Source organism: Oreochromis aureus, linkage group 14 (genome assembly GCF_013358895.1).
Source record: "Oreochromis aureus strain Israel breed Guangdong linkage group 14, ZZ_aureus, whole genome shotgun sequence".
NCBI classification, from domain to species: Eukaryota; Metazoa; Chordata; class Actinopteri; order Cichliformes; family Cichlidae; genus Oreochromis; species Oreochromis aureus.
In genome coordinates, this window is record NC_052955.1 from 12,793,794 (window position 1) to 12,820,155 (window position 26,362).

Sequence of the window (26,362 nt, forward strand, 5' to 3'; positions counted from 1 at the left end):
GGACCAGCTGCTTTTTAGGTCTCCATTTAGGATCCTCCTTGAGTGTTTTGCACAGTCAGAAAACGGTGACAGGAAGAGGAAGACGGACGCCCTTCAGCAGCCGCGGACGTGCGCGCACCGCTGGAGGCAGTCAAGCTGCAGACCGGAGCTTTGGCACAACTCTGGCTGCTGTTAGCGGCGGAGAGGAGAGAGGAACGGGAGCTGGGTGGGCATGACATGTGAGCCAGGTCTGCACAGATACACCACATAGCCAAAGTATGTCTGCGGAGGGGCGGGTCGATGCTCCGAGGGACTTGACTCAGGTGAATGAGAACACAGCTGCAGATTTCTCCTGCTTTTGGCTTTTTTGTTTAATTTTCCCATCTCATCGCTAAGAGGAGACAGATGAGGCAGCTGTAGACCTCCCCGTGCCCCGCTTCACCCTGATTCAGCCTGGCAAGCGTCAAGGTGCAGCAGCCAGGAGAGAGGGGACAGAGGAAGAGCCGATGTTCAATTAACTATCCGACGAAACGGTGTCGCGGAGAATAACGTGACAGCATTGCTGAGTGGCCGCAGATTGAGAGAAACACAAGGGAGAGGACACTATGTCAAAGGAGACGAGAGTAAAAGGTAAGGGGACACTACATGCCTGGTCTGTGCTAACAGGTTGAAACCTGCGTCTCGTGCTGCTGCTGGATGTTGGCGCGCACAGCCGTGTGCTGCGTGGATGAAGGCGATCCGTAGGAATGCGCTACGGTCAATACAGACCTCTGTGTGTGAAGCGGTCTGGTGGACTGTCCAGTCAGGTCCGTCTTTATATCAGTCAGACGGTCTGTCTGACCTGCCTGTCTCCGTGTGTCCGTAAAGGTGTCACAGCAGGTCTGCGTCAGATTCTGTGACGCTGCTGCAGGGTCAAATCTGGACAGGTGAGGTGCGACTGACCTACAGACAGACCCGTGTTACTAAAGGTGAATGGTCACACTATGTATCACATTTTGCATTCGTTACGCTGTCTATAAAGAAACATCAAGGACGAAGTGCAAAAGAAAGGGAATAATGCAAAGGAGTTCATCGGATTGCTAAAAATAGCTGGAGTTTTTTTTTTTTCATGCAGCTCATTTGATTGTTAAATTGGATAGGTGGAATGTGAAAGAGTGTTGACAGGACAATATCAGCAAAAGCCTTTGAAGTCCTGACATTTCTGTGGCATAAAAGGTTTATTGTTCACTGGAAAGATGGGTTTGCTGCTCACACTTGCCACCTGTTTGCGTTTGTGCTCTTTCTGCTAATCTGTTAGAAATGAAGTGCTTAAAAGGGCTGCTATTATTCTCTTTCTGTGCACCTGCTGCAGTTTTATAGCTGTAGTGAAAGACCAGGATTTATTTTTTTATTTGTTTTTGTTGTGCAAATAAGCCAGATTTCAGTGATATAGTGTCAAACATTAATAAGTGGGTTCACAACCTGGATGCATGATACCATCAGTCCGGGTCGTGATGTTGTGAGTAGTGATACTTTTCTTCTTTCGTGCATCTGCTCTGCTGAAAAGCCTGTGAGCGTGTCACCAAATCTCCGGCAGCTTCAGGCTCACAGTGGCCTCTGTGCTCTGACCTTTTACATCAACTGAGAGTGGACGGAAAATTTCCCCGCAGGGATCAATGAAATATCAAATCATTATTACTACAGGTGGTGGCAGAAAGTGTCACAACACAGAGGGGATAATATTCGGCGTGGCTTGGTCTTTTAAAGTAGGTATTCCCCTGATTCAAAGTAAAGCACCATAAAAGACACAGGGTGCAGTGACATCCAATGGCGAACATCTCTAAAATAACACGATGTAGATCCCTATTGTCAGCAAGCTGATTCAGACGAAATTCTCTTAACCATTTTAAAATTGTGCACAAAATTCCCACTTTAGTACTTTCCTTACTTTATTGTACTTATTCTGTCCTGCTTTCAGGAAGTGTACAAAGACACTTTTTATGTGCTTACCATTAGAAAACAGTAGAAATATTTTGGATTTCTCCAGAATGCTCCACATACAATCAACTGCCACTTTATTACTAATAGGTTGAAAGCGTGCTGAGACACCCCCCCCGGATCCATACTGTCGTGTGGTTTGCCAAAACTGACACAACCCTGACTCTGACCCTATAATCTGAATATCGCAGCAGATGTTGAGACTTTCTAAACCAGGCAAAGTTTTTCCAGCCTTCTATTGTCCGATTTTGGTGAGACTGTCTGAATTGTAGCCTCAGTCTCCTATTCTTAGCTGACAGGAGTGGCACTCGGTGTGGTATTCTGCTGCTGTGTCTGCCGCCCATCTGGTTCAGAGAGATGCTCTTCTGCATACCGTTGTTCTAACGAGTGGCTGTTTGAGTTACTATCAGATGAAAGCAGACTGGCCTTTGTCCTCTGACCTCTGCCATCACTGAGGTATTTTAACCCAAAGAACTGCAGCTTCACTGGATAGTTTCAGACCGCACTCTATATACTCTAGCAACGGTAGTGTGGAAAAATCCCGGCACATTATCAGTTTCTGATATACTCAGACCAGTCTGTCTGGCAATAACAACCATGCCACGTTCAAAGTCATTTAAATCATCTTTCATCCTCGTTCTGATGTTTGGTTTGAACTTCAGCAAGTCATCCTGGACAAGTCTACATGCCTAAATGTTGTGGATTGCGGCTGTGTGATTGGCAGATTGGATGTTTGCCTTAACAAGCTGGTGAACAGGCACGCCAAATGAGGTGACATACAAGTGTGTATGAAGTGAAGTCTTGTAACTTCTATGACGATTTACAAGACACCAACTTCTGCTTATAGGTAAAGAAATGTTTGTGACTCAAGAGTCATTGGTCTTTTAAAAATCTGATAATTAACCCTAAATGATGTCACTTGCAATAAAAATATAGCTTTTATATTTGTGACCCTTTAAAACCTGAGTCACACAATTCTGATGTGAGTTCAATGTTACAGAATAACCTGAACCTAGAGAGTAATGATGATCTGAACAAAGACTGACAGCACAGTATATTTAGCATGAAGCATGAGCCAGTAATATCCTGACAGAAATCTGAAACTGAACCAACAAAATAAAAATCCAGTTTATTCTTAAACCCAGGCAAAGGTACGTGGATTACAATTTGTGTGTTTCTTATTCACTCACCAGTAATAGAAGAGCTGCCATGCAAGGTGTTCACCTGCCACTGGAAACAAATTTGGGTTCACTATCTCGCCCAAGGAGAAGGGCTGGGGATCAAACCATCAAGGCTGCAGCACAGCCTGCCCCTGAGAGTGAGGTGCAGCCTCTATAGCAAGGAGTTTGTTTTTCACAGAAATCAAGAGTAGTCTTATTTTTAGTAAACAGTCTCAGAAGACAAATTAGCTTCTCTGGATGCACGGAAAGCCATTTTTTTTTCTCACCAGCTGTAGCTGGATGTCTTCTCCAGTTAATCTTAATTATATTTCTTTGAGTCTCGCCGTAAAATTCACTAGCTAATGGAAACTACACTGTGCGGCGTTATATTACTTCAGCCTTCTTTATAAAATCATGCGAACCCTGCGATGCTCTGGCAGGCTGGTGGCAGATTGATGGCGATGCGCAGTTTGTGTGGGGTTATTGTTAGTACAGCCGTATATCAAGCATGCTGTGTATCTGTTTTTATTAAATATCACTTGACCTCAGTTCCCAGTATAAATTGTGAAGTAGAACAGGTCCTATCAAAACATTACTCTTCACAGCCCCAGCAACATGGACAATGCAGATGTTTTAATTTCATATCTTTCACTTATGTATGCTGATCTTAACTTTGTCATTTTCAATTATAGGAGCCCTGCAGGGGATGAACTTTTCATTTAAAATCATCTCTTGACTCACTTGGGAGAAAAATCTTCATTATAATCAAGTGTAGGGTCTATGGAATGTAAGGCAAAGATAATATGGATATGCTCTGTATTTCATCATTAAAGTGTAACAGCAAGTGTTTGTGATCTAAGCTTTTCTGTTTGTACTCCCCTTTTCGGCTTTTGCAGAAACATGGCCTCGTGCCCAGATTCACTGACTGTCTAGCAAAACAGATGAGAGCCTCAGTTTTAATCATCCAAACACTGAAAGATAATTAGAGCAGAGTAATAAGGATTTAGGAATTATAAGAGCTGTGCTGAGTAAAGCTTTGGTCCTTAAAATAAAGCAGGTGTGACTCAGAGTGTAAGAAATATTAATGGATTTTTCGTTTTGTAGCCATGCTAGCGAAAGACAGCTAGTGCGACTGTTGGTTAACATAACAAAGTGTGTGCCATGCAAGTTAACATAACTGTTTAATACTTAAATGTTGTTCAAACAGGAGTTTTACTGATCTAACAAAATTCTTCATAAAGACTAGGGTGGTGGTCTTTAAAATTGCTTTGTTGAGTTTGTTTTGCTGGAGTGCATGTGTTTAGCTGCTAGCTGCTTCATGTGTTCAGCTGCTAGCTGAGGGGAGGGGCTGTATCACTGCCTGCCTGCAGGGTTGGTGTGACGCTGTGTGTCAACTGGAGGAAGCAAAGACTGCACTGTTAGTATCAATACTGTTGCAAATGAGTATCTAATCCAGTTTTACTGGTAGCATCTTACCATGCTTCTTATGTTTTTGTTGTTTGTAGCTTGTAGTTGCATTACTGCTACCTTCTGGCAAAAAACCCCAAACAAACAAGAAATATCATAAACTTTTGATGTCTTTGTAACTTAATGACTATTTAAATGTTAAAAAAATCAAAGCCATCATTTTAGCACAAGCTTTTGTATGACCCTTTGTGGTTTTTGTATGATCATAATAGTGCTACCCTGAAATACAAATGTGTAATGTTTATTTCTGCAAGCATCTACCGAGCAGCTCAACATCACATTTGATAGTTTATTATCTTTTAATGAGACCTGTAATTCAACCAGCTGGCACGGGAATTCACACTTCAGTTTTACACTTGATTGTGCATCCCTGTTTCTGCTTCCACTATAAGCTGAACCTTGGAGTCAGACAGGTATTGTGGTGCCATACCTCTTTTAAGAAATTTTTTCGAATCGCCGTCGGTCATCTTCGTCACCTCCTCCCTCCCCACAGAGTACAGTCTTACAGATTCCACTGTTTGTCCTCTGTTTGACTTCACTCACTATTCCAAGGCTTAGTGTAAGATTGCACCTTTGAGTTTTTGTATTTCTCAGAGCTGATGAATCTAGATCAGCCAGAAAGCCTTTTTTTTTTCCAGTTGCTGTCCAAATAAAATAAATGGGTAGGCTACCTGCTGTTTTGCTGAGATTTACCGTCAAGCTAAAAATAGAACTGGATGATGCTGGTGAACAGTCTCTCCCCCTTTCTTTCTTTCTTTCTGCTCCTTCTTTTCGCTCTCTGCAAAAGTGAATAGGGGGAATGGCAGTATTTTTATGTTAAAATAATTTGTTTTGTGATGTTTCTTCACGGGGAATAGACTGGTGGCACATTTTCTGAAAGAAATTGATTTAGTTCGGCACTGTCAGTGATTCTCCAAACCCAATTCTTATCACTCACTTTAAGACATGATGAATACTTTATATATTGCATTATACTGCCAGCACTAGCTGTGTATAGTGTCGTCAAACTGGTAAAACGGTCCCCAGACAGCTTGTTTATCAAACAGCACCACAATGTTCTCTGAATTCTACAGAGGCGTGCGCTAATGCATTCAGCCTGTGACCTCTGTTATTTTATTTGATCATACAAAACAGTGTTAATTTGAATTTAATAGCTGTTTGTCATGGGGAGGCACAGTGGGCTTGTGTCCGGGAGCAGCGATTCACAACGCACAGAGCAGCTAGGCTGCTGCTGCTGTTTGAGGTCATAGACGAGGCATTGGCAGGGGACCAGCTCACCTGGAGCATGGCAATAGTTCACTTGTCATCTGTCACAGCCAAAAGTCTTGATGTGGTGTGGAAGGTACAGCCTGTGTTTTCTAGTTTTTGCTTTGCTGAATCATATTCACAAACTCCAAAAAAGGTTTTTTTAAAGGCACAATTACTCAGCATTATAATGCTGAGCTATTAGCAGAAGCACTTAGTTTAACATCTACCCCGTGTCCTGCCAGTAGGGAACAAAATGTTGTGAGCAAGATGACACCATTCTGGGGTTCTGGTAATTTCCATTGCTCAGGGCTTCAAACACATGGGCCTGAGTTAAATTGCCATTCATGTTGATGAATTGCCAGGCAGCTTTTAAAAGCGGCACTTAATAGTAGAGATGCAGCAATTGCAGTTTTCTTGACTGATTCTGATTTCAGATATTTTCTTCTAAATGTGAGTTGGCAAAGTCAGAACATTCATTGGTTCCTGCATCTCAAAAAGATTTGTCCATTTTTTTTTTTTTTTTTTTTTGACACAAACAGAATATTTTTGTGATTTCAAGGTGCAATTGTGACACAGTTTTACACAGCATCTATCCAATACCAAAAAATGTTGGATTATAAAAACCTTAGCTGCTAAAAAGATTTAGCAGCTAATGATCTAAATAATATCCGGTGGGAGGTAGAGCAGTGTATTTACTAATTAGAAGGTTGGTGGTTCGATCCCTCTCTGCTCCAGTCTGCATGCCAAAAGACCCTCCTTGTGCATTCATTGGAGTGTGTCTGCACATGTGCGAGAATGTAGATAGAAAGCACTTAGATGAAGAAAAAAGTGTTTGAGTGAATGAGAAATGTTTAAAACATGTTGAGTGAGCAGGTAGAGTAGAAAAGTGCTGTATAAGAAGCCATCTGTTTACCATCATTGTCTCAGGAGATGGTGGTGATCAAAAACTCAGTAAATATGGGTTTAAATAAAAATAATGTAACCATAAACAAGCATTTCTTTGCTAACAGGTTTGTCACAGCAACTTAAAAGGTTGAAATACTATATTACTTTTGTTTTTACATCTTGTTTCTGCTTCTGCACGTCAGCCAAATTATAAAATATTTTAAACACAACCTAGACAGAACATAATTTATCTTTCGGTCATTTCATTTAATGGTTTGTGTTCTTTGAATTCTGTCTAGAATTTTATTATTGCTTAGTGGTAGTGCAGTGACTGCTTTGCTGTCAGGTACTAAAATTCTGATTTATCCCACATCTCTATTTATAACCAATCCGGTTTCAGATTATATTACCATAAACTGTAGACTTTACAGTGTCAACCAGCAAGAAGTCTTCTTCAAGCAAGACAAACAGTACAGCTATATGTGGCCATTACTGCACAGACAGACAGGGACGCAGAACACGGTCCGCAATGATAATCATTACCTAATCGTAGGTAATGATTATCAGTCCATTAACAGTCAATTGGAAGTGTTGATCTGTGCAGCTAAAGGATAGGTAATGGCATCCACGAAGGTGATCGAGAAACCTCAATCTGGTCTGTGTCTCTCATTGACTGTACTGATTGATTTAAGCTTTGCATGGAGGCTTAATTGCATTACAAAAACTACGACTAATAGTTATTTGCATTGCTGGGCTGGGTACATTGTTGTTTACTGTTTACCATGGGACGATTGCTGAGGCACGACATAAAGAGACTGAGCAGACAAAGAATCTGCTCAGTGCTACATCTAGTCAGCTCCATCTTTACTGGGACATGTTTCGTGTTGTAATATCAGCAGTTTCCTCCTTCTTGTTCATTCACAAAAGAAAAGCTAAATTGGTTTTCCCTTTGACAATGCAGATATCACACTCTGATACTGTGGCTTGTCCAATAATCACTCAGAAGTGGTTTGCACCACCAGAGAGCTCTTCTGCCCTTCCTGCCAGCCACTGCAGCCCATTGCTCTTTTAGGGGCTGTTAGTTGTTTAGACTTCCTTGAGTATTAAATGCTGGTAATTATAAAATGAGCAGATTGGCACAAGTGTAGCTTACAAGCCATCTGGGCTTGAGTGCAGAGAGGGCAGTGAGAGATAAAGCTCTGACTGGAAGAAATTTCTTTAGGTAGCAGCTGATCAAAAGCAGATGAGGTCTCTGATGGAGAGTGATCCTCGGTATGGAGCCATCTTCAATGCTGAGGGCTTGATTTTCAAAACCCATCTTCAATGCTGAGGGCTTGATCCTTATTTTACAAAACCCACGTTATTAAATGTCTTTTCGAACCTTCTGCAGTCTCACACAGCTGAATCAAATTTTGATGACCTCTTCATTCAAAATTTTGCAATACTTTCATTTGATTCAGGTGTGTTGGAACAAATGATCAAAAGCTCCATTAAATGTCTAGTTCAATAAGACGTGGCAGTAAGAATGATTTCGTAACAGTGGACTGCTTTACTGGCAGATTTTTTTTTCTGTTGAAAGATGAATATAAAGGTTGTGGAAGGTTGTGGTTAGATAAAAAAATCATCCATCCATCCATCCATCCATCCATCCATCCATCCATCCATCCATCCATCCATCCATCCATCCAACCCTGAATTGGACAAGCATCCTCTGCTTGTCTAATTCAGGGTTGCATGGGGAGCTGCAGCCTATCCCTGGCAAAAACTATAACCATGAAAATTTTAGTCAGTTTTGAGATCACAATTATTTAATATGATTAAGTATTGATTCAGTTTTCCTGAGCTTAAAACATGAGTCAATTGAAAAACAAATGCTTTCTTTCTGTCATTTCACCTAGAGGACTAGAAGAGATGCAACAATATCCCTCCAAATTACACACAAAGTTTCCTTTCTTGTCTGAGGTGTAGGTGACAGTAAGGCAGGTCTGTCATACTCAAGTCAGCATATATAGACACTGGTAAAGTGTCTATATGTGTTACTGGGTAAGCTTAATTTTTCATTATCCAAGGTTAATGCTATGAAACCACAATCTTATTCTAAACTTAATCAGTAAAAGCAAGAGTAAAAAGCATCTCCCAAACAGGACAAACTATGGTTGCAAACTTCTGACTTCCTCCGGTTCCACAGCACAACCTCCTCTTTAAAAATGAACTCTTATCTCTAGGCTTCCAATAAGTCTTGGACGACAGTCAAGGCACAGAAACTGAAGGACACCTTGTGCGTAATTTGGAGACGTCAGCAGCTCTTCTTTCAGAAGAGCAGTGTTTGATTCTCCGGGACGAGAACTCGCCGGGCAGGAAATGAGTTTGGTGTTTTTAGAGATACAGGAAAGTGGTGCACTGGATTTTATAACGCAAGACAAAATGAGAATGTCATGTTTTATGTTAAGCTTTTCTTTTTGTAAATACTGGAAGCCAAACAATTTAGCTCATGGTTAAGTTTAACGCATGAGTTTACACAAGAGTCATTCTCTGCATAGCTGGAGTCAGCTGTGCAGTCGGAGGTGAGATGTTATCTTCTTAGTAAAGTATTTGACAGAGATGTTGAGGCATATTATGTAATAGGGAAGTCAGGAAGATGAATGAGTTCAATTATAAATCTTTCAGGAGCTGCACCAAAACTATTTCTTATTTCTCTCCCGGAGTTACTATCCTGAATCTCTAATTTCAAAACTTCAAAAGCTGCTGCTATCCAGTAGAAAAGATTGGTCCTGTGTTAATGCTCTGCAGATTAATGTATGTCTATTAAGTTTCACTTAATGTAGCCTGTGAGCCATGTGGGCCAAAAAGCCAAAATGTGACGCCAATAAATCCAGGCATATCAGCCACAAGAGTTATTGCTGTGCAGTCAGGTTGTAAATCTTACAGGATCCATTTGCATATATTTTTTAAGTTATTATAATAATGCAATAGTATCTCATTTTATGCCAAATGCATGTACAATTTTGACAAAAAATGAAGAATGGGACAACATTTATACATCTGAATTAAAATAAAATAAAGTAATTTTGTCATATTTATTGACAATAGCACACCTTTATACCACCAAACTCGAGAAACAAATAACAGCTCAGTGTCACGACAAACCCTGAAATTGTTAATTGTTAATAAAATGTAAATTAATTCTGTTCTGTCACTCACTGACCACTTCATTAGGTACACTTTTTTAGTTACGCTTTGCTAGTAATGGCAGCAATACTAAGCAAAGTGTACCACATGATTACACCACCAGAAACAGCATGAACTTTGATATGAGGGACGATGGATCCATGCTTTTGTTCATAATGAATTCTGACCCGAGCAGTCAAATGTTGCAGCAAAAATCAAGACTGGTAATGTTTTTTTTTTTTTTTTTTTCTTTCTGTTGTCCAATTTTGGAGAGTCCGAACAAATCACAGCCTCAATTTCCTGTCCTTGGCTTACAGGAGGGCCACTTGGTGTGGTCTTCTGCTGCTGTAGTATATCTGGGTCAAGGTTTGATGTGCTTTCTGCTCACAGGTGCTCTTCTGCATATTTTGGTTGTAATAATTGGCTATCTGAGTTACTGCTGCCTTCCCATCAACTAAAATCACTCTGGCCATTGTCCTCTGAGCTATGACATCAATAAAGTACTTTTGCCCAGTGAATCGCCACTCACTTTTCTCTTTTGTGGACAACTCTAGTTGCGCAGAAAATCACTGTAGATCTGCATTTTTTGAAATAATCAAACAAGCCAGTCAGTCACCACCAACAATTCTACATTCAAAGTCACTTAAATCAGCTTTCTTCTTCACTCAGATGCTTGTTTTCAAGTTGTCTTCAGCAGGTCGTCTTGACCTGGCAAAGAGTTGTCGTCTAAATTTGCTACGATCAAAACCACTCAAGGGGCTGAAACTGAAATGCCTTGTTGGCTTGGTTTCTCTTGAAAAAGAGATTTTTAATCCTGATGAGACTTTTACCTGGATAAATAGCTGCATTGGGTTGCTGGTGCGTGATTGGCTGATTCGATTTTGCATTAATGAGCAGCTGAACTGGTATATTTAAGGAAATGGCTGGCGAGTGTATATTATTTGTGTTCTATCAGTGCATGTGTACAAAAGGTAATAATAACTTCATTCTCATAAAATTTAAGGTTTATTCTCTTAATTCCTGAAGCAGTCCTTCTCAAGTGGATGTAAACAACTGTTTGTGGCAAATTTAGTTTATGACCAATGTGATGGTCCTGTCCATCATATAGCACTACACGAGCCACACTTTCCTTCTTCTATTTCTTGCTGGCTGTTGCTATTAAGAAGGAGATCAGGTGCAGTCTTGACTAATGCACATATGTAACTTCTCTGTGAGGGTAAGCCCTTCATAACCACCAGAGAAGATGGATAAAGCTTTCAGTGTAATTAAGTGCCTACTCAGTCACCAGAATAAGAACAGCGCTTTGAATCTTACATGTGGGACAATGTAGGATATTTCAGAATAAGAGGTACTTGTTAGTTCATATAACCTCTTTATTCATTATATTTACAACTTTTAAATGTTAGAAGTGTGAATCCTATAATACATAAGACCTAAACAATACTTGCAAGTGTGAACACACTCTTGTTAACATGTGAAAACCTGTAGAGCATGACTATCTGAGAAGAACAGTGCATTATAAAGAGGTGTTTTCTCTGCAGTAGTTACTGCATTACATTGAAAATAACACAGCCTGCCTTAGCAGCCTCTCTTAGCAACCTTTTTGCACCACTGTGTATCAGTAAGTTTTTAAGGCGGTTTAATGTCTGCACTCTACTGAATTTATAATTCACTTTGTTCCTTTTGTTAGCACACTTTCCACTCCTTTTGTTCCACTTTGTAAAAAAAAAAAAAAACCCTCCTAAAAACACAAAACACATATGAATAGATGCTGTGCGATTTTGAGAAATGATGACTTCCTGCAAAGCCACCTGCTTGGCTATTTCACTGCAATTAAAGCCAGGTGCATGATCAACTTGCAGATGATATAGATGAATTACCACAACCTCTGGATACATTACCAGCTAATGAACCACAGATTTAGTACTCTTTGTGGGCTTGATACCACCAAATGTTGTCCTGTTTATAACCTCATAACATGTGCTGAAGCTTTTATGTACTTTGTGTTTATTATGTGTATTCATTACTTGATTTTTTACAAATAGTTTAACAAAAATACTGAGGTTATATAAGCGTCAGCCTGAGGTGAGATATTATCTTAGTAGAGTTTTTGGCAGACTTGTATTTTATGTATTAGGGAAGCCAGAAAGATAAATGAGTTCAATTATAAATCTTTCAGGAGATGCATCAGAACTGTTTCCTGTTTCTCTCCCTTCCTGAATCTCTAGTTTCACAGTATCTTCAACAGCTGCAGCTATTGAGTAGTGAAGATTTGCCCTTATTACAGTGCTACAGATAACGGTTGGGAGGGAAAAATTTGCATTGCAATATTTGTATTGTGATATTGTGTTGATACAGGAAACACCAGGTATAGATAGTTTATTAAATAAATTATAATACTCTGGGAATACTGCGAACAAGAGGGCTCATCTCATGCACCACCATCCTGAAGTAATATTAGCTGAGCAAACTTAAGTTAAATCAGCTCAACCGAAAAACCATCCAACACTGGACACACTTAGCTGGACAAAGCTACCTACTAATTTAGAGCAAAGCAATGGCTCAGTCACAATAGTCTACTAAAAAAATGTTTCACCTTGTGAAATCGAGCCTGGTAATTCCCACCTCAAATTAACGTATTTCTACTGAATTTCACTTAAATATAGCAAACAGGCTGAAAATCAATGGGAAATAGCATATAGATTAATAAATTATAGGGTTTGTTTAAAAAGAATAGCCTGAGTCAGAGAGAGAGGTTTTTCTCCCACTGTGAATGTCCTGTAACATATGAGTCATGCAGGATGAGAGATGTTCTTTGCTCACTTATTATACTGTTAGACTTGATGTTGCTTTTGATTTATAAGTACAGACTAGGCACACATACAGCAACTTATCACCTTAAGTACAGCTGGATATTGATTTAATTTTTTAACTTCCATTCCAGTCCTGTTTATTGATTGAACTCTTTACACATTTTTGTCCTTTTTTTTGTATTTTTTTTGTAACAGCATTAAAGCCCATTTGCTTTTAACACCTTCACAAAAGAAAATACTCTATTAGAACTCTGACTTCAGATTTTAAAATATTCACTATTGCCTGTAATGTTGTAAAAATCTGAATTCATAATATTTTTTGGTTGCTGTAAAGCAAAAATTCCTCTAAAAGATTTTTCAAACAACCATGCAGCGTATGCTTCTCTTTCTCCCTTTGGCTCAACTAACTAAAAGCAGCTAAACACCATTTGCACTGACAGATAAACATCCTTAAAGGAAAACCAAGTAGCTTCTGTTGGCGGAGAGTCAGCTGGAGCTTGAAAGATGCAGTCCAGTAGCTGCTCAGTGCCTAATCCAGGGAAGTTTCTTCTCAAGTAGATAAATCCTACTTAATGTGTTTATACTGCCTGAAGATGAAGGAGTTTGCATTTTTTTTTTTTTGTTACAGTCTCTTTGTCTTCACTCGTTTCGCTGTCTTTGGAAACCTGCAGCAAGGTTTTTGGCCCATCATAACTGCACAACAATGACACAACCATGTTATACACTAAGCTCACCAGATGCTGAATTATCTCTCCATCTAAAATGTCTTATTGATACTAGAGGTCACAGGCTGCTTTGAGCTGATAGAAAGGCAACAGTAACTCTAATAGCCACTTGTTACAATCAAGGTAGGCAGAAGAGCACAATACATCGATCCTTGGAGCTGATGGACCAGAGTGGCAGAAGACCACACCAAGTGTCACTCTTATCAGCTAAAAACAGGGAACAGAGGCTACAGTTCACATGGCTCACCAAAAGTGAACAATAGCAGATTGGAAAAGCACTGCTAGGTCTGATCTTCATTTCTGCTGTGACATTTGGGCGGTGGGGTCAGAATCTGGCCAGTTGAACCAAGGGTTCAGGCTGGTGTTGGTGTAATATGTGTGGGATATTTTTCTAACACATTTTACCCTACTACAAATTCAGCTTACTTGAGTATCTTTGGGGTATGGTGACGGAAGATTCATTAATGTGTAGCTGACAAGTCTGCAGCAACTGTGTGATGCTGTCATCTCAACATGGACCAAAATCTCCTAATACCTAATAAATTGGCTTGTGAGTGTATAATTGCATATTTGAATACATTATTTATTTATAAACATGAAAATAATAACATATTGAACACTGGACAGTTAATAATATCATAACATTAATATATGGAACATTTATTAGTTGTAATACTTAGTGTCACTTTTGTCCCATTCAGGTGTCTCTGATCATTTAAACCCCTCCACACCAACATTTCATATATTCTGGTTTGAATTAATGCTGAAGCTGAAATCGTGACAAAATTTGGAGGTGTTTGCTCACCATGAACAGCTAACATTGTACTAGGCATTCAGCAGAAATTGCTGGAGCCGTATTTATTTACCCCCACGTGATGAATGTCCAACATTCACTCTTCTTTTTGCTTTATTGTTGGTTTCTAAATATGTGGCTCCTGAACTGCTGAATACAGTGCTATTTTTTGCCTATTTTGTGGTGAGAAAATTACATACAGCGCCCTTGATAGTTTTCTTTTCTGTTCTGTTTTTACAGCTGCCTTCTGTTGCTGAAAAATAGGGTAGGAGCAGTTTTGAACCGGTGAGAAGGGTATGATGTATGTCAAAATGCTTGAAATTCACCTGTTATTTTGAGCTAATCATCCTTCGCTTACTTTGAAATTCAAAACATTTGATGCATAAAAATTCCTGCGGCAAATTGTTCACACATGCAACACCGCCACAACATGTGTGCAGCAAAGCTCTTGAGTCATTGCTGTATGCAAGTGGCAGATAGAGGGTGATTGCAGTGGAGGTGCTTTGGTAATGGATACTGTCAGCTCACCATTTCAGCTGGCGGCAGGCTTCTGTTTAAACGCTGTTGCAAGTAAATAAAGGAAAGAAAGAGATGAAAGAAGGATGAATCACGAGCAGCCTCGTGTTGCTGTGTTGATGCTCTGAAGGAAAGCTTTTTAGATATTTAGACATGGGCTTTCTTTGAACACTGTCCAGTGAAGTGCTGAGCTTCTCTCCCTCGGTCTTTGTTAGTTTCCATAAGTTGCACATTCAATTTCAAAGAGCAGCTGTTTTGATTTTGCCTTTGATTTTTGTGGACAAAGGCAGTATGATCAGAGTAACTGATGAATTATCAATTTTGTTTGAACAGTTTTAGCATATCTGAGTCCTCCCTCAGAAAACAAACCCATAGGTTGTTTGTTAAAGCTGTTATTATTATTATTATTGCACAAGAAAAGTGCAAAATAAAATAAATGTGCACTGTGCATCCACAGCTGCTGCTGAATTTTTAAACCAGACCACAGTCTTTCTCTAATCTTAACTAAGTACTGTAAGCGCTTCAAACATACATACTGCAAATGAATATTGTAAGATCAAGATCAGATATTGATAAACATGTTAGGAGTTCCCTGAGAGTAGCCTTCGTTTAAAAGCACTGGCAAATGGGAGAAGTTTGCCTTCAGGGCTTACTGCAAAAATACTGCTATAATAGAAAATGTGCATAAATATATATGTGTGTACATATGTATTAAATGTATATATGCATGTATTAATAAATGTAAATAAATTGTGATTAAAAAATAACTCAATCATATTCAAAATAGTCCAGAAGGACTCCTGATTTTATATAAGACATGGACTTTTACTCCTGGATGACAGTCCTGTGTCTGACCTGTTTATTTGTTATGATTCACTCAGTTCACTCTCACTAAGCTGACTTTCTGAATCTTTATCTTTCCAAAGTGTTTCTCCTGTAGAGTCATCACTGTCACAAAGAACAGTAAGAGGCTAGGGGTAGTTAATGACACAGTATGCTGCCATGACTTCCAATACTTCTTTCCTCCAATTTGTTTTTAAAAACACAGCACTTTTGTATTTTAGAGCTTTCAGTGTTAAGTGGTGTTAATAATTAAACACAACTGGGACTTGGAACTACAACCCGATTACATCAACAGTCGTGTTCCTGTGCAAATGCATCACAAAAATGTGTGTGCACTGGGAGTGGCAAGGGTACAGAAAACAACACTCTTCACAGCATACTTAGTAGAGCTAAGTGGTGACAAGATGTTGTGAAGTAAACTGCACTAAATGGATGGATTAAAAAGTGTCCGTTAATCTAAGGCACTTTTACAAGGCAAAGAAAATTATGAACCCAGGCCACTAAACCTGTAGATCAGGTACCTACTCACCCCATAGAGTATATATAATAATTTCTGAAGTCTACATTGTGAAGTCTGATAGGGTTTTATCTGCTGCTGTGTTGATTTTGTTTTGTTTTGGATCCAGGAGTTGCCATATTTGAATGAGAAGCTAGAGCTTTAGCAACCAAACTGTATTCGTTAACTCTATGGGTGCAAATCATAGACACAGATACCTGCTAATTAGTGCTAAGTAAGAGACTAGAGAGATATTATAATGTCACTCTTCAAAACTGGAGCTCAAACTTCTAGGACAGTCTTACCCTGCAGCGAACCGTTCTACTTTTAGATAACAAGTTTGAGAGGTCAGGTTCAGTCACTCAAGTTAGTAAAACGATGGTTACCAGACATCTACTGGCTACAGGTTTTTGTGACTTTAAGCCTAAGCAAAATCCAAATGGGTGTGTTTTTAAATAAATAAACACAGGTGTGTATGAAAAGAAGAAATTAGCTATAGAAACCAAAACAGTTTTTTGTAGTGCTGCAACCATGTTGCTGTTGGACATTTTAACATGGGACTCACTCTCTTTTAGAGCTAAGTGAATACTGGGGTTACTGCAGTTCACATATGCATTGAAAGTAGATGGAAGAGGACTATTAGTCTCAGCAGTCTGACTCAAAATATCAACTTTCAGTTACTAATAGGGCTTACTAAAGCCTGTTGGTTTCCATAAACCAGCAAGATGCTGAAATTTATACTGTTTGCAGTTTGCTTGATCATAGTCTGTAGTTCTTTCAGGCCGTCACCAGTATCTGTTGGGGTATAGTGTATGATGAATGCCCTGTGGGGACCTACAGCGATCATTTCCATCACCCAGTGGGGAAGGCACTGCGTGGTGATAGGCACTCTGGTGTGAGGTTTCAGCCACCCAAGCAATTGGTTAGATATCTTAAACCTAATAATGCATTCAGAGTGCATATGCAGCTCCAAAAGTAAACTGAATGTAGAAACATTCACAGAATATTCATTAGATTGATATCAGTGCCAGCTGTAGGTCCACTGAATAAAAAAGTAGCACTTTAAAAACACTTGGAGGATCTCATAAGGTGACTAACGGTGTATGCAGGGCACTCAACAAATCAAATCCCACAATGGAGCGCCCTGCTTGGCTGTTTTTTAAGGCAGCAGCTGACTTGGTATATGTGGAAAGTAAGAGTTTTTATTCTTAAAGTAGTTCCCTTCCTTTGTTAGGATGCTGTGAACCCCATCGGCTTCTCTTCACACTCAGCATGCGCTTTCCTTGCCCACCATCCTTTTCAACTCTGTGGCATGCAGGAACGCCTCCTCCCGTCAGTACGCTTTCACATCACGGCTCTTTCAAACAGCTGACAGTAAAATAGATAGCACAGTGGAGAGTGACGGCTTAGATATTGCATACAGGTAGAAACTTGTAACCATACAAGCCTGAAAGTTTGTGTTTTGCCCTTTGAGAGTGTTTGCCTGCTTTCATGTAGGCTGCAAACATGACCAAGTCTTCCAAGCTCACTATGTACAGTAGAATCACAGCTTTATTCCCAACATTAACTGCTATACTCTACTTGTTACCATTCATACATACTATATTATTTTATAGGGTTACCGCTTTTGTAATCAGTTGTTTATTAGAAGAGAGACTGAGAGAGAACAGAAAAGATGATATTTCCTCTTGAAGCAACCCACTGGACCATTACCATCAACAATACAGTAACATACAATGAGAATACACAGTAAAATAAATCCAGAACATCCATCCCATACTTGCCCTGACACCATATGAACGTCAGAGACAAATATCAAACACTGCAGGAAAAGGATAAATATACCAATCTTCCCCATCATCTTTTATAACTGCAGATGGCAGGGAATGCAGGGGTTGCAGGGACTGTTGAAAGAAAAAGCACCTTTCAAAGGTACTGCTTGTGTGATTTTTGAATCAGAACCACGGGCTACAATGTGAATGCCAGCATTAGTAGTTCTGCTCTCATAATCATTTAGGCATAAATCTATAATCTCTTGTCCAGGATGTAAGCCAAACAGCTAAATTAGGTGGATAAAATCGCTCTAATGCATCCTTTTTGTACACAAATAAAAATAATGTCTTTATTATTATTTCTTCCGTTGAGTGTGACCCTGTTGATATAGTTAGAACTAATGCAGCTCAAATGAACAACCAAATGCATTCCAAATCTTATACCAGGCAAAGATGAATACACCAGAGATTGTTCTCCATCTCATCTTGTATTTCATGCTGTGTTTTGATGTCTGTGCCACTGCCAGAAAGTCAGTCTGACACAATACATAAAACATAAATGAGAGGGTGGGCAAGTGGGCTACCACAAGCAGGCATGCCAGCTGTCTGTTGTTTCATAGCACTCTACTGCTGACTCACTTACAGAATAATAGAATAATGTGCGCTTTGTCTGCTGTACTTACCTGTCTTCTGGTCAAGGCTTTGCTGAGCATTTTAAATGTATTTATAGCTCCTGTTTCCATTTTGTTAAAGTGGGTGGAGGCATATTTCCAATTTCAAAGAGAGAAGTGTTTTCCTGGAAATAGCAATCATCTTGGTGTTTGGTGCAGTAATTGCTTATTTGTCTGTGAGCAGAGAATTATATTTTGGCTAGATTGCCTTGCTCTGTGTATGTTGGGCTCTCTGACCGGTTGTTGACACAAATTAGTACTCGGGGATGGTATATAAGGGATTCCTGTGTAATGTGCTGGAAAAATGCTGTTTTGGCTGGGGGTGCTGCAGCTGGTCTGAATGTTGATGCACAATAAATGCTCACTCAAGGACTGGACTAATCCACACTTGAGCCTGCTCAATCATTCTCCATTGCAGAGAAAAGGGAAAAGGCTGTGTTGTGGTTCAGGGATCCCAGAGTCCCTTGAGGACAATTTGCTGATAGAGAAAGTTGCTGCTAAGTCAAAGGTTGAAGAGCAAACTTCACCCTAATCCTTATTTATTAGGCTTGTTGATTATTTATGTCATCATCCTTTATGGGAGAAAAGCAAGGTTACTGAGTCATCTATCCATATTATTTCTCTGTAATGCTGAAAGTAGCTCTGTGATTACACCATAATCATGGAGCTACCACACAGCAGTCCAGTGTGAGTAAAGATCCAGCCTAGATGTGTCGTAATATGAAGCTATACGGTCCGAGCCTGTGTGGCTTCATATTACAACAAGAAATCATAAGTTCTTCCTAGCCAGGCTTATACTATAGTCACACTATGCAAAACAGTGGTTTGAGACCAATGCATAATCAAAATGATTGCAATGGTTCAATAAATTGCAGTCTTGTTGCCTTTGAAATCATTGCTTGAATGCTCACATTCAGGAGCCGTCTTCATTTTTGCTACGTCAAAACAACAATAAAATGGCATCAAGATGAAGCCAGTCTACTATCAGTCTGCTGTTACTTTGCAATTGGGGTCAAGCTGGCAAATAAATCTGTGATAATGGAGCAATTAACTGTGATAAATTAGTGAAAATTGCAAATCTGTTGCTGTCTGTTATAAATCTTTTGTTGAACAATACATAGAACCTGAACCTCATAGATTTGAAACAGAAATTCAGAAATTACTCAGCAAATAGTGATGTAGTAGCTGGAGGATGATAATTTAAAAGCTGAATGACATAGGTGTTTGCTGGAATATAACTAGATTACAACCAGCTGGCAACCAGCTTGGTTGCTTGTTTGCATTTATAATAGATGGTGACTGTTTGCAAACCTTCACCAATCACTCTGATAGTGATTGCAGTCAATCTGATACAGACTGCAATGTTTTGGAGACAGATTCCATCAAAGGGCCTGTTCAGCTGCCTTGCAATCTTGCACAACTACTTGAAATTGGTTGCTGAATGCCAAAAACGTCCATGCAATCATTGGGCAACTGATGCCTTCCTGTTTTTTACTCTAGTGTAACTGAGACATTATACACCTGTGAGGTTTTTAATATATACAAAATCTACAGCTGTTAAGTTAGCTAATGCTGTGTTAGCATTGCATTGCATTCTGCAGTTTTACACATATGGAAAAAGCTGGACAACAGCCAAATGTTATAACTTAATACAATTTGAGCTTTTCAGCAGGTATCTGTAAACTTATGTTTAATCATTACATCTATGAATTACAGTAGATTAGATCATTTTTATTGTACCATTTGGTTCTTCCTCCCTGGTATCGGCTATAAATTGTAAATAAACTCTCTTGTCACCTATTGTGTGAGCAGACATGCACCTGTGCCAGCACGCCTCTGCTGTTTGCCTGTTCCAGCCAAGTAGCATTAGAGTAGATTGAAATCACTAAATATCCTCAGTGCACAATTGAATTGGCAGAACTTGTTGTTAGTCAAGGTCACTATGACTTAACAAAGCACCTAACTGTACAGTGTAACAAAGCACAGTATTGGCCTTGACTTCAGAATTCATACAACATTTGTGACAAAATTCCACATAAATGTGTAACAGGATATAACAACATGTATGACGCTTTACAGTAACCTTTGGTGCCCACCTGGTGCCCTCCTTCACATGCTTTGGTCTGTATCATATAAGACCCTGGACCAATATGGATGTAGTAAGCAACTTGTTTCACGGAGGCACACAATGCAAAGCGGTACTTGTATTTGCAGTGTGTTTTTACATGTTTTTTTTCCCCAGTTTTGAAAGAGACTAATGATAAAACAGTGTTGTGTAGGAAATATACAGATGTGAGTAACTGTGGAAGTAAATTGTGGTTGGGAACTGTTCAAAATTTCAGTAAATAATTAAACAGACTGTGTATAAATTTAAAGCAAGCAGGAAATGTAGTCAGATTCAGTCTTACTGTCTTTGCTAAATATTTAGGATTTGCATGATTTCTATGATTGGTGGTGTAATTTAGCAATTTTCAACATGTAAGCACTGTTACTAGGTTCCATCTTAAAACACGTCATTTGTTCTGATTTCGTTAGTTGAATCTATGAAAACTGCCAAAGATAGCATCACTTAACAGACACAAATAGTATTTTTGCACTAGCTAACACCTGAAAACCTGGCATATCTCAGCATGCTGTGCAGTGTGTCCTTAAAGAATTTGAAGAAATTGTACAAGTGGAGGACAGAAGAAGTGGTAGGCTTTTAAAAAAACAGCTGAGTAACAGTATCTGAAAGTCATGCACAAAGTCATGCAAAAAAAAAAGAAAAGAAAGAAAAACCTGAAAAAAATCCAGCAACGACCTGACACACAATCTGAGACATGCAATCTTGCAATCTCAGTCTTTAGTTGACTCTTCACTGAAGCCTCAGTAGAAATGGTCTCAGTGAAAGAGTCACTGTGAAGAAGCTGTTCTTAAGTAAGAGAAACAGGGAGAAAAAACTAAGGTATGCCAAATTACACAAAAACTGGAGTAAAAATCAATGGCAATATAGTGATGAGTCCAATTCTGGAATATCTGATTCAAACCATCATCAATATTTATGAAGGAAATCAAGAGCGAGGTACAACAGTGAGTGTTTACAGCCATCTGTAAAACACAGTGGAGGCTCTGTCATGGTTTGGGGCTGCATTTCAACCAGTGGTGTTGGGGATGATGCAAAGATTGATGAAATTATGAAAAGTCACATTTTGATCCACGATGCAGTACCATTTGGAAAGCATTTGATTGTCAGTGGCTTTATTTTTCCGCGGGACAATGATGGTAAACGCAGTGCTAATGAAGTAAAAGCCTCTATGGGGAAAAAAACTGAGTGGAGCACTAACAGTCATGGACTGGCCTTCCTAGAGCACTAACCACAATAATATTGAAGCAGTGTGAGACTATCTTGAGAGAGAATGGAGCAAAGGGCAGGCAAGAAGAGCGCTGAATATCCTCGAGAACTGCTCTTAAGGACTACTTAAAGAAATTACAGGAAAGCTTGCTAGAGAGAGTTCAGAGCGTGTTGAAGAGTAAAGGCGGTCATACAAAATATTGACTTTCAATCTCAATTAATATTGTAGAAACTCTTCCTGTTGCCTTATATGCTGCATTTTGACACACCACATTAAACAATTAAACATTTTTTAGTGTAAACTTACACAATAATTCATAAATAATTCATAATTTCTCTGAAGGGATTAATAAAGTTCTATTCTATTCTATTCTATTCTAAAATGTAAGTTATACTGCCCAGTGAATTCTTGTACATTGAAGGAGATGCTTTAAGATTAAACCAGGAGGAGTCAGGAAGGAAATGTGGTTCATTACCAGTACATCATCACAATGCAGCAGAGGTCAGAGGAATCTTTCTTTGAGCTTTATCAAATTGCTGTCCCAAGGAGAAAAATGGTAAATAAACATCATCTGAACTATGGCACAGGCCTTGTGAACTTCACTTGAGATTCAGCGCATTCAGTGGAGTTGACATTGTGTTTTCTCAGTTTTGACCCACTGTGTTTCAGAGTACTGCTGCTTCAGTGAATTTTAAGAAATCATTTTGCTGTTCTTGGCTGTTTCCAGTGGTTTTATGTGTGGATACTTGAGAGTAAATATTGTGAACAAATGGAAAAAGGCTTAAATTTTTTTTTTTTTGTCCCTGTTCTTGTATCAGAAGGTCATGAAAAACACTGCCTGGCTGTCTTGCTGAGACACTTGTGGGCCACAACAGTGCTCAAAGGAAAGTCCAATTGGGTCTTTTCACCTGCTGTGACACTTGAAAGGCCAGGCACTCCCACCTGGGGCTTTCACACTTGCTTTTCTCTCCAAATCTTTAGAGGTGTCAACCAACATAAAGAAAAGGAAAAAATACAAACATGTTTGAGTTGTCCGTCCTTGTCTTTCTTTCTTTACTGCATTATGTTGACCGACTCTAAAAGCAGAATTTTCACCCTTTTTTTTATTTTATTCACAGGTTCGTCAAGAAAACACAGCGCCACTCATTGGTGCCTGCAGAATATTGCACAAGAATCAGTCGACAGCTCCGATGAGGAGTTCTTTGACGCCAGAGGTTAGTAAGAAATTGCATGTCCTCATCTCCTCGTGCCTTCATCTTGCAGTTTTTGGACTCACCAACATTGTTAGTGAACAAAATAACCTGAACTTATTATCAGCATTTCAAAAAACCTCTCTACTTGTTGTTCTTGCTGCCCTTTCACTGAAGGAGCTGAAGGAAATGTATCCTGTAGGCATTATGATAGATAAATTATTCATTACTGAAAACGTTCCAGGTATGTTTAGGCTTCAAGGAAGCATTAAAAATAGCAATAACACTATTTTAAAACAGCATCTGTGCTGGCAAGGACAAGTAGCAAAAAACCGCAACTCTTGCTGGACAAAATGACACATCCTCATTAGTATTTAGGGAAAAGAGGCCAAAAGGAGCTGGGTGCAGCTGCTAGCAACAAATACAAGATGATTTGTCAGCATAATGTGGGTGCAAGGCAGACAAACAAAGTAAGGAACAAATCTGAAAAACAAACGGAATTATACAAAGAACCATGAATAACAATGAATAACAAATTTCAAATGATTGCAGAGTTGTCTGTTTCCTTTACTCATCAAACAAACACTGCATAGACAGCTTCGATTGGTGGTGCAGGTATTTATCAGTGTCTTGTCTCAATGATGAAAACTTGCTTAAAAAGGCCAATAATCACTAATCTCAACAATTAAGAATCTGGGATATCTTGCCAGATTGAATTCCAAGTACAGAATAATAAATCAAATAATAAAACTAGACAAATGTAACAGGTTGTGACCAGGGTTAATTAGCTCCTTTTATTTCAAAGCAGGAGGTCTGTATTGTGTATTTATGATTGCTGTAGTGACCGGACTCGATATAGATGACAAATGAAGTCTGTCACTCTTAATTGTTGTCCACTTTCCTGCTGAAGATCCTTTTAAATTCATTTAGATGTCAGCTTGACCATAAATAGACACACTTGAGAACATGCCGGACTGCTAGCCTTTTCACGGTCCCAGTGGGAGTTAATCAGGGAATAAGCACAACACTTATCGCTCCAATTATCCACTCCAAGTGCTTATCCCCAAAGAGTCTGATGGTAGAGACACTTATCAATTATGGTTTTAGTAGTGTAACATGTTCTTATTTTACATTAGGTCAGTGAATATCCAGCAGTGTGTTTAGAGTTTCTGGTGTTTAGTGTTCCTTTGTATGAGATGAAAACATGATAAAAATGTGCCTCTGGGGTATCAGATAAAAAGTGCTGCACTCATTTCTATTTTTGCATTTAAGGGAAAATGTAAGTCACATGTACGGTGTGGAGGAACTTTATATAACATTGTCTATTCAGTCTTGTCCTTAACTTTTGCTTTTATCAATGCCATTTTCCATTTCCTTTTCATTCAGTTTTGTTTGATTTTCCTTCCCTCCCCTCTCCCGTGTAGTCTCTTTGCCAAAAAAGGCACGTTCACAACTCATAGTCTCAGAAAACATTAAATATTTATCCTTATCACAGCTGTTGCAGAGCAGAGCTGTGCATTGCACTGCATTTTATGAGACCAGTGGCGAGGAATCACTGGGGGATAAGATAGCACACATGCTTTATATGTGAGCCGATGTACCTCATCACCCTCACACTATCTGCAGCATGGAATTCCACTCTCAGCTAAGAAATATCCCACGTGTCTGTGAAGCGGAGAGAAACGGAGATGTCCCTTATGTCCTTTGATTAAACATTGGTGGTTAATGGGGAAAGACGCTGCAATTATCTTGACAATATTTTCTTTGTGTTCATGTATTTCTTGTTAATTAGTTCAAATGAACATTTTGGCACTGTTGGAAAATGTGCTTATTTGCCTTCTAGCTGTGAAGCTTCATATTTAGAGTATGGACTTGATATTGGAATCAGTATTTACACCTAAAGCCATATTCAAATGGGACTGGGGGACCTCTAGTAATGATTGTGGAGGTCATCTATCATCCTAACCCCGTGAGAACCTGCCATGGCTCTAATTTGTAAAGTAAAAATTCTACAATAGGTTTCCAACCAGACAAGTCCTATGCTGTTGGGAGCATTTAGGATGGCCAGGAGTATGAGAGGAATAGTGGCCATAATAGACAAAGGATGTTGAAGATGGTGCTGCCAGACAGGAGGCAAAGAGAAAGACCGCAGAGAATATTCAAAAATGATGATCCGCTGAGGCAACGCCTGAAGGGAGCAGCTGAAAAAGAAGACTTCCTGTGTTACCGTTAGTCCCCTGTGATTTCAGCTTTTTTTCAAAGCACACTTTTTCCTGCCTCTTTGCTGCACAATGAATAAGTTGTATGCTGTCAATTAAAAATTAAATGTTATACAGTATATTTTGAGTGCAGTTTCAAGAGGATATATATTGCTACATAACCTGGAGACCAATTTACAGAGAGAGCTCAGTGCATGGTAGCATGCGCTTCAACAGGCTCCACAGTCATTATGTGCAGCCTATTGATGGTTATGCAAATAGCAACCAGAGATGTCAGTTATTACATGTTTGGTAATAACTGACATGTCTCACAGTTAGAGGATAATTTCTAAATGTCATGAGGTCCCCCCCCCCGGTAATAATCCCATGTCAATATGATTTAGGTTGTTAATTAACCTTTTTCCTAATTTCCTGCCTGTATACCCACCAAAGCTAACTGGCTATAATCTGTAGCTTCAGACATAAACTGCTGTGGAACATCTGTCTCCTCAAAGCAGGCAAGATAGCTGAAACACTGATCAAGGAGGATGTTATTGTTTTCCAGTCATGAATTTTGCATTTTATAGACAATCTGTAATATCAAAGTTTCCATATCCATCTGTTGTGAGGCGAAAAGCGTGTTGCTTCTTTGTAGAGTGGCCCGAATTTGTATTCAAGACGCTTTTCACAAAGCACCATTCAGTTTTGGTCCTGTCTTTTATTTCAGGCCATTTCTTCCATCTCTAGTTGGCTTATTGCTTGTTTGTTTGGTTTGTGGAGAGCAAACATATCACATCTCATTTTGCCATCTCTCACCGAGCACACCATCGGAAGGACTTTGTGGCAGGCCAGTGTTTTTGAAGTATTAGGTTGTGAAAACCCTGGATTATCCTTTCAAGTTGGATGAAAGCATGACTGTTTCATTCTGCAAAGAAGGCTCTTAAGAATGAGCACAAGTGAAAGAGGATATACAGTGAAGCACAGAGAGGGGAGCATATTCTAATTGAGTTTATTTTTTCCTTGTGGTCTCTCTGTGACTTTATAGCCTGAGCTCGGGGGAGAAGTGGAGCTGTGTCCTGCAGCAAAGACAACAGAGCAAGTTATTCTAAACATAAACATGCGCTTAGAA

The 26,362-nt window shown here is 39.3% G+C and overlaps 1 protein-coding gene across 4 annotated transcripts in view; it reads left to right on the forward strand.

The window, feature by feature from the left end:
• The first annotated feature begins 114 nt into the window (after positions 1 to 114).
• pitpnm3 (PITPNM family member 3) overlaps positions 115 to 26,362 on the forward strand; it is a 97,790-nt gene continuing 71,542 nt past the window's right edge. For 3 of the 4 annotated variants that reach the window (XM_039598244.1, XM_039598247.1, XM_039598246.1), the window contains exons 1-3: positions 115 to 302; positions 376 to 609; positions 22,964 to 23,059. In XM_039598244.1, the coding sequence (XP_039454178.1) occupies positions 585 to 609; positions 22,964 to 23,059 (121 nt within the window). In that variant the 5' untranslated portion in view covers positions 115 to 302; positions 376 to 584. Of the gene's footprint in view, positions 610 to 22,963; positions 23,060 to 26,362 lie in introns of all 4 variants that reach the window. The other variant, XM_039598245.1, reaches the window with a different exon arrangement.